The 12,912-nt window shown below is 44.8% G+C and overlaps 1 protein-coding gene across 1 annotated transcript in view; it reads right to left on the minus strand.

Moving 5' to 3' along the window:
- LOC109872102 (adhesion G-protein coupled receptor V1) overlaps nt 1-12,912 on the minus strand; it is a 280,286-nt gene that overhangs the window by 207,292 nt on the left and 60,082 nt on the right. Inside the window, exons 29-34 of the mRNA XM_031817533.1 lie at nt 6,745-6,960; nt 6,398-6,613; nt 4,689-4,933; nt 4,359-4,540; nt 2,926-3,743; nt 2,627-2,836 (exon numbers count right to left, since the gene is read on the minus strand). Coding sequence (XP_031673393.1) covers nt 2,627-2,836; nt 2,926-3,743; nt 4,359-4,540; nt 4,689-4,933; nt 6,398-6,613; nt 6,745-6,960 — 1,887 coding nt within the window. The remainder of the gene's footprint in view (nt 1-2,626; nt 2,837-2,925; nt 3,744-4,358; nt 4,541-4,688; nt 4,934-6,397; nt 6,614-6,744; nt 6,961-12,912) is intronic.

Below are 12,912 nucleotides of genomic sequence, written 5' to 3' on the forward strand. Positions count from 1 at the left end.
GGTAGCTGTGTTGAGCTATGGTAGCTGTGTTGAGCTATGGTAGCTGTGTTGAACTATGGTAGCTGTGTTGAATGAGGTTGAGCTATTGTAGCAGTGTTAAGCTATGGTAGCTGTGTTGCTGTATGGTAGCGGTGTTGAGCTATGGTAGCGGTGTTGAGCTATGGTAACTGTGTTGTGCTATGGTAGTGGTGTTGAGCTTTTGTAACTGTGTTGCGCTATGGTAGCGGTGTCGAGCTATGGTTTGGTGTCGTGCTATGGTAGCGGTGTTGCGCTATGGTACCAGTGTTGAGCTATGGTAACTGTGTTGCCGTACAGCAGCTGTGTTGAATGAGGTTGAGCTATGGTAGCTGTGTTGCCGTATGGTAGCTTTGTTGAGCTATGGTAACTGTGTTGAGCTATGGTAGCGGCGTTGAGCTATGGTAGCTGTATTGAGCAATACTAGAGGTGTTTAGCTATGGTAGCTGTGTTGAATGAGGTTGAGCTATGGTAACTGTGTTGAGCTATGGTACCGGTGTTGCGCTATGGTAACGGTGTTGCGCTATGGTAACGGTGTTGCGCTATGGTAACGGTGTTGCGCTATGGTAGCTGTGTTGAACTATGGTAGCAGTGTTGAACTATGGTAGCATTGTTGAGCTATGGTAGCGGTGTTGAGCTAAGGTAACGGCGTTGTGCCATGGTAGCGGTGTTGAGCTATGGTAACTGTGTTGAGCTATGGTAACTGTGTTGAGCTATGGTAACTGTGTTGAGCTATAGTAACTGTGTTGCCGTATGGCAGCTGTGAAATTACTTTTAAAGAACGACCAGGCATCCTTGACTGACAGGATGAGGTCAATATCCTTGCAGGATACCCGGGCCAGGTCGATTAGAAAGGCCTGCTCACAGAAGTGTTTTAGTGAGCATTTGACAGTGATGAGGGGTGGTCGTTTGACCGCTGGCCCATAGCGGATGCAGGCAATGAGGCTGTGATCGCCGAGATCCTGATTGAAAACAGTAGAGGTGTATTTGGAGGGCAAGGATAATATCTATGAGGGTGCCCATGTTTACGGATTTAGGATTGTACCTAGTGGTTTCCTTGATAATTTGTGTGAGATTGAGGGCATCTAGCTTAGATTGTAGGACTGCTGGGGTGTTAAGCATATCCCAGTTTCAGTCACCTAACAGAACGAACTCTGAAGATAGATGGGGGGCAATCAATTCACATATGGTGTCCAGGGCACAGCTGGGAGCTGAGGTGGGTCTATAACAGGCGGCAACAGTGAGAGACTTATTTCTGGAGAGATTAATTTTTTTAATTAGAATATTTGGTGGCCTTTAATTTGAATTTTTGGTGGCCTTCCTAAGCCAGGATTCAGATACGGCAAGGACATCAGGGTTGGCGGAGTGTGCTAAAGCAGTGAGTAAAACAAACTTAGGGAGAAGGCTTCTGATGTTAACATGCATGAAACCAAGGCTTTTTACGATTACAGAAGTCAACAAATGAGAGTGCCTGGGGATACGCAGGGTCTGGGTTAGCCTCCACATCACCCAAGGAACAGAGGAGGAGTAGGATGAGGGTACGGCTAAAGGCTAGCAAAACTGGTCATCTAGTGTGTTGGGGACAAAGAATAAAAGGATCAGATTTCTGGGTGTGGTAGAATAGGGCATAATAATTCAGGGCATAATGTGCAGACATGGGCATGGTGGGGTGCGGGTACAGTGGAGGTAAACCCGGGAACTGAGTGATGATAAGAGAGGTTGCATCTCTGGACACGCTGGTTATACTGGGTGAGGTCACCGCATGTGTGGGAGGTGGTACAAAGGAGGTATCTGTGGCATGTACAGTGGGACTAGGGGCTCCACAGTAAACTAAAACAATGATAACTATCCTAAACAACAGTATACAAGGCATATTGACATTTGAGAGAGACATCAAGCGAGGAATAAAGCAATCATAGGTGTTGATTGAGAGGGCTAGCTAAGACAACTACGGGTAAGACAACAACAGGTAAAATGGTGATGAATGGGCAGAGAGGGTTGGTTAACTACACACAGGGCCTGAGTTTGGGGCTGACAGATAAACAAAGGTAAACAAAGTGGAGTACCATGATAAATGAACAGTCCAGCAGGCATCAGCTATGTAGCCAAGTGATCATAGGGTCCAGTGTACAGCAATAGATGGAACAGGGAAGCCGCGGGGTAGTCGTTGCATCGCTAGCACGCGGGAGACACAGCGTTTAAAGTTAGCAGACCGGGGTAGGTAGAAGCGTCTGCTCCGACGTCCGGCAAAGGCCAGTTGAAGGCACATTTGATGGAATTACGTCTGCGGACTAATCGTGGTGGCACGGTCGGGCCGCCGTGTCGACGAAGGGACAGGGCAGATGGCGAAAGAGGTATTGTAGTTGTGGTAATTTTATGAATGTATGATCATAAATCCATGAAGAGAAATACAATGTTCAGCTTAATTTGGTACGAAATGGTTGCATATTGACAGGTGTTAATATTGTTACTTTCAGGGGAGGTAATTTTGTCATTAGTGTCTGCTTGGTAAACTGGCTCGATGCAGAGACATAATAATAATTTACAGAGTGATTAACATTGTGGCTTGCTTCATTAAAGTGACTGACAGGGGCCCCTCTACCACACTCACCCTTTCTGGCGATGACAGAGCGTGAGGCTGAGGGGAAGCCCACCACCCCGGCCACGTTGTCGTTAGCCAGGATGATGATGGTGACCGTGTCTGAGCTGGGCAGGATCCGACTGCCTCCCGCAGTCTTCACCAAGCCAACCGTTAGGGTCTCGCTGTCCTCGGGCTCCAAATCATCCACGATCACTATCTCAATGTTCTTCTTAATATCGCCTTGGGATGGAGGGAACACAATATATTGCATCTAAAAAAAATGCATTCATATCCAAAAGGCCTTCTGTAGTACTAGATTTCAAACCTACCATCGGCAAAGACAAGTGTTCCTCCAGTCCCGGTGAAGTCAATGCCCGGTGTTGCCATTCCACCCACGAACCTCCACTCCACAGTCACCTGCCCTAGGCTGCCCCCCCTCCTCTCTATGACCAGGGGTACTGGCACACGTGGTTCCTCCCTCACCTCCAGATAGAGCCCGTCCTGTGTAGCATTAGAGCTGAGGCTGTAGATGAGAAACACCCCAAAGGCATCCCCATTCATTCCGATTGTGACCACTGCCTTGTCCGGATGCCCTATGGAGGGCAGGTTCTTCTGAGCCACTGTCAAGTTCACCAGCACCACCTTCAGGATGCGGATGGAGAAGCTCTCGTCCATTTCGGGGAGTTTGTCCGTCAGAATGGGCACGGTCAGGTTGGCTTCCCCTGAGCCGTCCTCCAAGATGGCTGTCTGTGCTGTCGTAGTGTAGTCACTCCCCGCCATGGCCTGCGAGCTGAAGAGAGCGGCGGTGGCGGTGGTGTTTTTGGTGTAGGTGAGGGTCTGGGCGGACTCGGTCAGCTGATCGGCCCCACTGGTCACCCAGGTGCAGGAGGCCATGGGGGAAGATCCCCCAGGAGGAGACAGGGAGAAGGCCTGGCAGGCTCTCTCCCTCAGGCAGGCAGCAGCACAGACAACCAGGGGGTCCCCCTGGGAGCTGATGTTGACTGGCCTGCGGGGGGCGCCAGAGGGCACTCCTGACACCGGGGGGCTGTAGTACAACAGCAGGTTCTGGCCTTCAGTCTGGGCCATGCTCACTATGTCTATCTCTGAGGTGCTGTAGAGGACCTCCACTCGGCCAAAATGACCACCACTGACAAGATGAGTGAGAGAGACAGAGTTAAGATGAAGGACAGAGGGAGAGAGAGTTAGTTGAGATGAAGGACAGAGAGAGGGAGAGAGAGCACATTGAGAATAAGGACAGAGAGAGGGAGAGAGAGTAATTTGAGATTAAGGACAGAGAGAGGGAGAAAGAGTTAGTTGAGATGATGGACAGAGAGAGGGAGAGAGTGAGAGAGAGAGAGAGAGAGAGAGTTGAGATGAAGGAGAAAGAGAGGGAGAGAGAGTTAGTTGAGATGAAGGAGAAAGAGAGGGAGAGAGAGTTAGTTGAGATGAAGGAGAGAGAGAGGGAGAGAGAGTTAGTTGCGATGAAAGACAGAGAGAGGGAGAGAGAGTAAATTGAGATGAAGGAGAGAGAGTTAGTTGCGATGAAAGACAGAGAGGGAGAGAGAGTTAGTTGAGATAAGGAGAGAGAGTTAGTTGAGATGAAAGACAGAGGGAGAGAGAGTTAGTTGAGATAAAGGACAGAGAGAGGGAGAGAGAGTTAGTTGAGATGAGGGAGAGAGAGTTAGTTGAGCATTCCAAGTCAAAAAACAGAAAAGTAGCAATATGTAATTTCACTGCCATATAGGACCTGCAACAAACAAACCTTCGACGGACAGTAATGTTGGCCACAAAAATTCCCTGGAGAGGTTCCTGCACTTGATACACAGACTGGTCAAAGTAGACTGTCCCATACGGGTTGTCATTGGCTGGGACAATGATACTAACTGTTTTGTCTCTTCCAATGTTGCCTCCATTAGTGGCGCTAGTCAATTCCACCTTGATTATCTGAAAAGCACAGAACATTTAGAGGAAAAATGGCATATGTTATATTATTGTATTATAGGCCTATATATTATATAGCATATATTATGATACAAGCCTTTGTTTGGCAAAAAATAACAACAATGTAAGAAATTACGATTGTGTTTCTTACTTCCTCAATTTCCGGCACATCGTCTGCTAGGACCTCAACTTTCAACGTCTTCATAGTTTCTCCTGGCGCAAAGGTGACCTCTCCTGACACAGGCCGGAGGTCCCCTACTGCTGCTCTGCCGTTCACCGTGGCTCGCCACTGGACAACTACAGTCCCTATGGCCCCAGCGTTTCGCACGATGGGCAGTGTCACCTGGAATGAGTTCACCCCTGGCTCCTCTATGGTGACAGGAGCAGTCTGAAATACTAGGGTTAGGGGTTAGGGGTTGGAAGTCTGAAATACTAGGGTTAGGGGTTAGCAGTCTGAAATACTAGGGTTAGGGGTTAGCAGTCTGAAATACTAGGGTTAGGGGTTAGGAGTTAGCAGTCTGAAATACTAGGGTTAGGGGTTAGGGGTTAGCAGTCTGAAATACTAGGGTTAGGGTTAGGGGTTAGCATTCTGAAATACTAGGGTTAGGGGTTAGCATTCTGAAATACTAGGGTTAGGGGTTAGGGGTTAGCATTCTGAAATACTAGGGTTAGGGGTTAGGGTTAGGGGTTAGCAGTCTGAAATACTAGTGTTAGGGGTTAGCATTCTGAAATACTAGGGTTAGGGGTTAGCAGTCTGAAATACTAGGGTTAGGGGTTAGGGGTTAGCAGTCTGAAATACTAGGGTTAGGGGTTAGCAGTCTGAAATACTAGGGTTAGGGGTTAGCAGTCTGAAATACTAGGGCTAGGGGTTAGCAGTCTGAAATACTAGGGTTAGGGGTTAGCTGTCTGAAATACTAGGGTTAGGGGTTAGCAGTCTGAAATACTAGGGTTAGGGGTTAGCAGTCTGAAATACTAGGGTTAGGGGTTAGCAGTCTGAAATACTAGGGTTAGGGGTTAGGGTTAGGGGTTAGCAGTCTGAAATACTAGTGTTAGGGGTTAGCAGTCTGAAATACTAGGGTTAGGGGTTAGGGGTTAGCATTCTGAAATACTAGGGTTAGGGGTTAGGGGTTGGCATTCTGAAATACTAAGGTTAGGGGTTAGCAGTCTGAAATACTAGGGTTAGGCGTTAGCAGTCTGAAATACTAGGGTTAGGGGTTAGCAGTCTGAAATACTAGGGTTAGGGGTTAGGGGTTAGCAGTCTGAAATACTAGTGTTAGGGGTTAGCAGTCTGAAATACTAGGGTTAGGGGTTAGCAGTCTGAAATACTAGGGTTAGGGGTTAGGGGTTAGCTGTCTGAAATACTAGGGTTAGGGGTTAGGGGTTAGCTGTCTGAAATACTCGGGTTAGGGGTTAGCAGTCTGAAATACTAGGGTTAGGGGTTAGCTGTCTGAAATACTAGGGTTAGGGGTTAGCAGTCTGAAATACTAGGGTTAGGGGTTAGCTGTCTGAAATACTAGGGTTAGGGGTTAGCAGTCAGAAATATTAGGGTTAGGGGTTAGGGTTAGGGGTTAGCAGTCTGAAATACTAGGGTTAGGGGTTAGCAGTCTGAAATACTAGGGAACACAAACAGTACTTTGAGGTCTAATGGGTCATTTACTAATAAAGTAACAATGCAGGATTTTTCATTGGGCTCTTTTAGACAAAAATACAATAGATTATTGTCTAATGTAGTCAGTCATTGTGCATCTATTGTAATCTGATTTGAATGACCATCTGTACATTCTAGAACTATATTGACTAGTATACATGCACGTACGTGAGGGCATGTCTGTGTGGGAGAGGAGAGAGACGTGAGCTAACCAAAGGCCCCAAAGGGGTCGTCGGAGGGCAGGATGGTGATGATGGTGCGGGTGAGCACCCCCAGTTTAGCACCCCCTGTGGTGACGTTGAGCAACTCGATGCGGAAGGTCTCCTCCAGCTCAGGAATCACATCATCAATGATGTAGATGGGAACTGGCTTACTGGTCTCCCCCTCCAGGAGAACCACGTCAGAGGATGCTATGCTGTAGTCGTCACCTGGGTTGACACACACATTTTATTACATACACTTTGCATGCGCACACTTGTATACACACACACACAGTCCCTGCTATACAGTTTATATGAGACACTATTGATACTATTGAGATGATGTAGACCACACTGACCAACTCTGGCAGTCATTGGTACAGCCCTGAACTTCACAGACACGTCAGCAAAAATTCCCCCAATGCGTGTGACATTGATAATGGGTCCAACATAGTCCTCGGCCACGTTGACGGCAGGGGCGGACAGCTGCAGAAACCCAAAGGCGTCATCACTGGCCTCTACTATGACCTGGGCCACGATCTCTGCCTTCGGACCAAGACGAGGAGAATGGACAACTAGGAAAGAGAAGAAACTGTATGGTTTGACAAAAAAACAATATCCCTAGTCCAGCTGCTGACACTACATAAGCAAAAGTATGTGGACACCTGCTCTTCAAACATCTCATTCCAAAATCATGGACATTAATATATAGTTGGTCCCCCCTTTGCGGCTTTAACAGCCTCCACTCTTCTGGGAAGGCTTTCCACTATATATTGTAACATTGCTGCGAGGACTTGCTTCCATTCAGCCACAAGATCATTAGTGTGGTCGGGCACTGATGTTGGGCAATTAGGCCTGGCTCACAGTCGGCGTTCCAATTCATCGCAAAGGTTTTCGATTGGGTCACTACTTTGGTCACTACTCTGTGCAGGCCAGTCAAGTTCTTCCACACCGATCTCGACAAACCATCTCTGTATGGACCTCGCTTTGTGCATGGGGGCATTGTCATGTAAAGAGCCTTCCCCAAACTGTTGCCACAAAGTTGGAAGCACAGAAAAGTCTAGAATGTTATTGTATGCTGCTAAATTAATATGTTGGTTTATAAAAATTGTTTAAAAGATATCTGAAATACTAGGGTTAGGGGTTAGCATTCTGAAATACTAGGGTTAGGGGTTAGGGGTTAGCATTCTGAAATACTAGGGTTAGGGGTTAGGGTTAGGGGTTAGCAGTCTGAAATACTAGTGTTAGGGGTTAGCATTCTGAAATACTAGGGTTAGGGGTTAGCAGTCTGAAATACTAGGGTTAGGGGTTAGCAGTCTGAAATACTAGGGTTAGGGGTTAGGGGTTAGCAGTCTGAAATACTAGGGTTAGGGGTTAGCAGTCTGAAATACTAGGGTTAGGGGTTAGCAGTCTGAAATACTAGGGCTAGGGGTTAGCAGTCTGAAATACTAGGGTTAGGGGTTAGCTGTCTGTAGCGTTAAGATTTCCCTTCACTGGAACTAAGGGGCCTAGCCCGAACCATGAACAAGCCCCAGACAATTATTCCTCCTCTATCAAACTTTACAGCTAGCACTATGCATTGGGGCAGGTAGCGTTCTCCTGGCATCTGCTAAACCCAGATTTTCCGTCGGACTGCCAGATGGTGAAGAGTGATTCCTCACTCCAGATAATGCATTTCCACTGCTCCAGAGTCCAATGGCGGCGAGCTTTTTTAAATGTATTTTTAAATAATAAAAAATGTAACCTTTATTTAACTAGGCAAATCAGTTAAGAAAACATTAGTATTTACAATGACGGCGAGCTTTAGAACACTCCAGCCGATGCTTGGCATTGCGTATGGAGAACCCGGCTGCGGAAACCAATTTCATGAAGCTCACGATGAACAGGTATTGTGCTGACGTTGCTTCCAGAGGCAGTTTGGAACTCGGTAGTGAGGACAGATTAGTTTTATATGCTTCAGCAGTCGGCAGTCCCGTTCTGTGAGCTTGTGTGGTCTACCACTTTATGGTTGAGCCGTTGTTGTTCCTAGACGTTTCCACTTCACAAAATCAGCACTTACAGTTGACCGGGGCAGCTGTAGCAGGACAGAAATTTGACGAACTGACTTGTTGGAAAGGTGGCATTCTATGACCGTGCCACGTTGAAAGTAAGCTCTTCAGTAAGGCCATTCTCCTGCCAATGTATGTCTATAGAGATTGCATGGCTGTGTGCTCGATTTTATACACCTGTCAGCAATGGGTGTGGGTGAAATAGCCAAATTCACTCATTTGAAGGGGTGTCCACATACTTTAGAATATATAGTGAACAGTTGAAGTCGGAAGTTTACATACACCTTAGCCAAATACATTTAAACTCAGTTTTTCACAATTCCTGACATTTAATCAGAGTAAAAAGTCCCTGTCTTAGGTCAGTTAGGATCACCACTTTATTTTAAGAATGTGAAATGTAAGAATAATAGTAGAGTGAGTTATTTCATGTTTTATTTCTTTCATGTCAGGTTTGTAGGTTTGTAGGCCTCCTTGCTCGCACACGCTTTTTCAGTTCTGCCCACAAATTTTCTATGGGATTGAGGTCATGGCTTTGTGATGGCCACTCCAATAACTTGACTTTGTTGTCCTGAAGCCATTTTGCCACAACTTTGGAAGTATGCTTGGGGTCACTGTCCATTTGGAAGACCAATTTGCGACCATGCTTTAACTTCCTGACTGATGTCTTGAGATGTTGTTTCAATATATCCACATCATTTCCCTCCCTCATGATGCCATCTATTTTGTGAAGTGCACCAGTCCCTCCTGCAGCAAAGCACCCCCACAATATGATGCTGCCACCCCCGTGCTTCACGGTTAGGATGGTGTTCTTCGGCTTACAAGCTTCCCCCTTTTTCCTCCACACATAAAAATGCTCATTATGGCCAAACAGTTATATTTTTTTTTCATCAAACCCAAGGACATTTCTCCAAAAAGTATGATCTTTGTCCCCATGTGCAGTTGCAAACCATAGTCTGGCTTTTTTATGGCGGTTTTGGAGCAGTGGATTTTTTCTGGCTGAGCAGCCTTTCAGGTTATTTCGATATAGGACTTGTTTTACTGTGGATATAGATACTTTTGTACCGTTTTCCCCCAGCATCTTCACAAGGTCCTTTGTTGTTGTTCTGGGATTGATTTGCACTTTTCACACCAAAGTACGTTCATCTCAAGGACACAGAACGCATCTCCTTCCTAAGCGGTATATCGGCTAAGGGGTACCGTCAGGCATTTGGAAATTGCTCCCAAGGATGAACCAGACTTGTGGAGATCTACAATGTTTTTTCTGAGGTCTTGGCTGATTTCTTTAGATTTTTCCATAATGTCAAGCAAAGAGGCACTGCGTTTGAAGGTAGGCCTTGAAATTCATTCACAGGTACACCTCCAATTGACTCAAATTATGTTAATTAGCCTATCAGAAGCTTCTAAAGCCATGACATCATTTTCTGGATTGTTCCAAGCTGTTTAAAGGCTCAGTCAACTTAGTGTATGTAAACTTCTGACCCACTGGAATTGTGATAATCTGTATGTAAACAATTGTTGGAAAAATGACTTGTGTCATGCACAAAGTAGATGTCCTAACCGACTTGCCAAAACTGTAGTTTGTTAACATGAAATTTGTGGAGTGGTTGAAAAACGAGTTTTAAGGACTCCAACCTAAGTGTATGTACAGTTCTGACTTCAACTGTATGTATATATAGTGTTTAAATATAGTGAATATATATACATACAGTGGGGCAAAAAAGTATTTAGTCAGCTACCAATTGTGCAAGTTCTCCCACTTAAAAAGATGAGAGAGGCCTGTAATTTTCATCATAGGTACACTTCAACTATGACCGATCAAAATGAGAAAGAAAAATCCAGAAAATCACATTGTAGGATTTTTAATGAATTGATTTGCAAATTATGGTGGAAAGTAAGTATTTGGTCAATAACAAAAGTATATCTCAATACTTTGTTATATACCCTTTGTTGGCAATGACAGAGGTCAAACGTTTTCTGTAAGTCTTCACAAGGTTTTCACACACTGTTGCTGGTATTTTGGCCCATTCCTCCATGCAGATCTCCTCTAGAGCAGTGATGTTTTGGGGCTGTTGCTGAGCAACACGGACTTTCAACTCCCTCCAAAGATTTTCTATGGGGTTGAGATCTGGAGACTTGCTAGGCCACTCCAGGATCTTGAAATGCTTCTTACGAAGAAGCCACTCCTTCGTTGCCCGTGCGGTGTGTTTGGGATCATTGTCATGCTGAAAGACCCAGCCACGTTTCATCTTCAATGCCCTTGCTGATGGAAGGAGGTTTTCACTCAAAATCTTACGATACATGGCCCCATTCATTCTTTCCTTTACACGGATCAGTCGTCCTGGTCCCTTTGCAGAAAAACAGCCCCAAAGCATGATGTTTCCACCCCCATGATTCACAGTAGGTATGGTGTTCTTTGGATGCAACTCAGCATTCTTTGTCCTCCAAACACGACGAGTCGAGTTTTTACCAAAAAGTTCTATTTTGGTTTCATCTGACCATATGACATTCTCCCAATCTTCTTCTGGATCATCCAAATGCTCTCTGGTAAACTTCAGACGGGCATGGACATGTACTGGCTTAAGCAGGGGGACACGTCTGGCACTGCAGGATTTGAGTCCCTGGCGGCGTAGTGTGTTACTGATGGTAGGCTTTGTTACTTTGGTCCCAGCTCTCTGCAGGTCATTCACTAGGTCCCCCCGTGTGGTTCTGGGATTTTTGCTCACCGTTCTAGTGATCATTTTGACCCCACGGGGTGAGATCTTGCGTGGAGCCCCAGATCGAGGGAGATTATCAGTGGTCTTGTATGTCTTCCATTACCTAATAATTGCTCCCACAGTTGATATTTTTCAAACCAAGCTGCTTACCTATTGCAGATTCAGTCTTCCCAGCCTGGTGCAGGTCTACAATTTTGTTTCTGGTGTCCTTTGACAGCTCTTTGGTCTTGGCCATAGTGGAGTTTGGAATGTAACTGTTTGAGGTTGTGGACAGGTGTCTTTTATACTGATAACAAGTTCAAACAGGTGCCATTAATACAGGTAACGAGTGGAGGACAGAAGAGCCTCTTAAAGAAGAAGTTACAGGTCTGTGAGAGCCAGAAATCTTGCTTGTTTGTAGGTGACCAATACTTATTTTCCACCATAATTTCCAAATAAATTCATTAAAAATCCTACAATGTGATTTTCTGGATGTTTTTTCCTCATTTTGTCTGTCATAGTTTAAGTGTACCTATGATGAAAATTACAGGCCTCTCACATCTTTTTAAGAGGGAGAACTTGCACAATTGGTGGCTGACTAAATACTTTTTTGCCCAACTGTGTGTGTACATATATATATACACATATATATATATATATATATATATATATATGTGTGTATGTATAAATAGAGTACATATAGATAGTGGATGTCTGTGTATATAGTTTATGTACACTATCGTTCAAAAATCGTCACTTAGAAATGTCCCCGTTTTTGAAAGAAAAGCAAATATTTTGCCCATTAAAAATAACATAAAATTGATCAGAAATACAGTGTAGACATTGTTTATGTAGTAAATGACCATTGTAGCTGGAAACTGCAGATTTTTGGGGGAAGATCTACATAGGTGTACAGAGGCTAGCATCTCGGAGTCACCTCTTCACTGTTGACGTTGAGACTGGTGTTTTGCGGGTACTATTTAATGAATCTGCCAGTTGAGGACTTGTGAGGCGTCTGTTTCTCAAACTAGACACTCTAATGTACTTGTCCTCTTGCTCAGTTGTGCACCGGGGCCTCCCACTCCACTTTCTATTCTGGTTAGGGCCAGTTTAAGCTGTTCTGTGAAGGGAGTAGTACGAGATCTTCAGTTTCTTGGCAATTTCTCGCATGGAATAGCCTTCATTTCTCAGAACAAGAATAGACTGACGAGTTTCAGAAGAAAGGTCTTTGTTTCTGGCCATTTTGAGCCTGTAATCGAACCCACAAATGCTGATACTCCAGACACTCAACTAGTCTAAAGAAGGCCAGTTTCATTGCTTCTTTAATCAGCACAAAAGTTTTCAGCTGTGCTAACATAATTGCAAAAGGTTTTTCTAATGATCAATTAGCCGTTTAAAATGATAAACTTGGATTAGCTAACACAACATGCCATTGGAACACAGTAGTGATGGTTGCTGATAATGGACCTCTGAACGCCTATGTGGATATTCCATAAAAAATCTGCCGTTTCCAGCTACAATAGTCAATTTCAACATTAACAATGTCTACACTGTATTTCTGATAAATCTGATGTTATTTTAATGGACAAAAAATGTTATTTTCTTTCAAAAACAAGGACATTTCTATGTGACCCCAAACTTTTGAACGATAGTTTATATAGTATATGTATATACAGTGCCTTGCGTAAGTATTCGGCCCCCTTGAACTTTGCGACCTTTTGCCACATTTCAGGCTTCAAACATAAAGATATAAAACAATTTTTTTTGTGAAGAATCAACAACAAGT

This window comes from Oncorhynchus kisutch, linkage group LG3 (genome assembly GCF_002021735.2).
Source record: "Oncorhynchus kisutch isolate 150728-3 linkage group LG3, Okis_V2, whole genome shotgun sequence".
Taxonomy (NCBI): domain Eukaryota; kingdom Metazoa; phylum Chordata; class Actinopteri; order Salmoniformes; family Salmonidae; genus Oncorhynchus; species Oncorhynchus kisutch.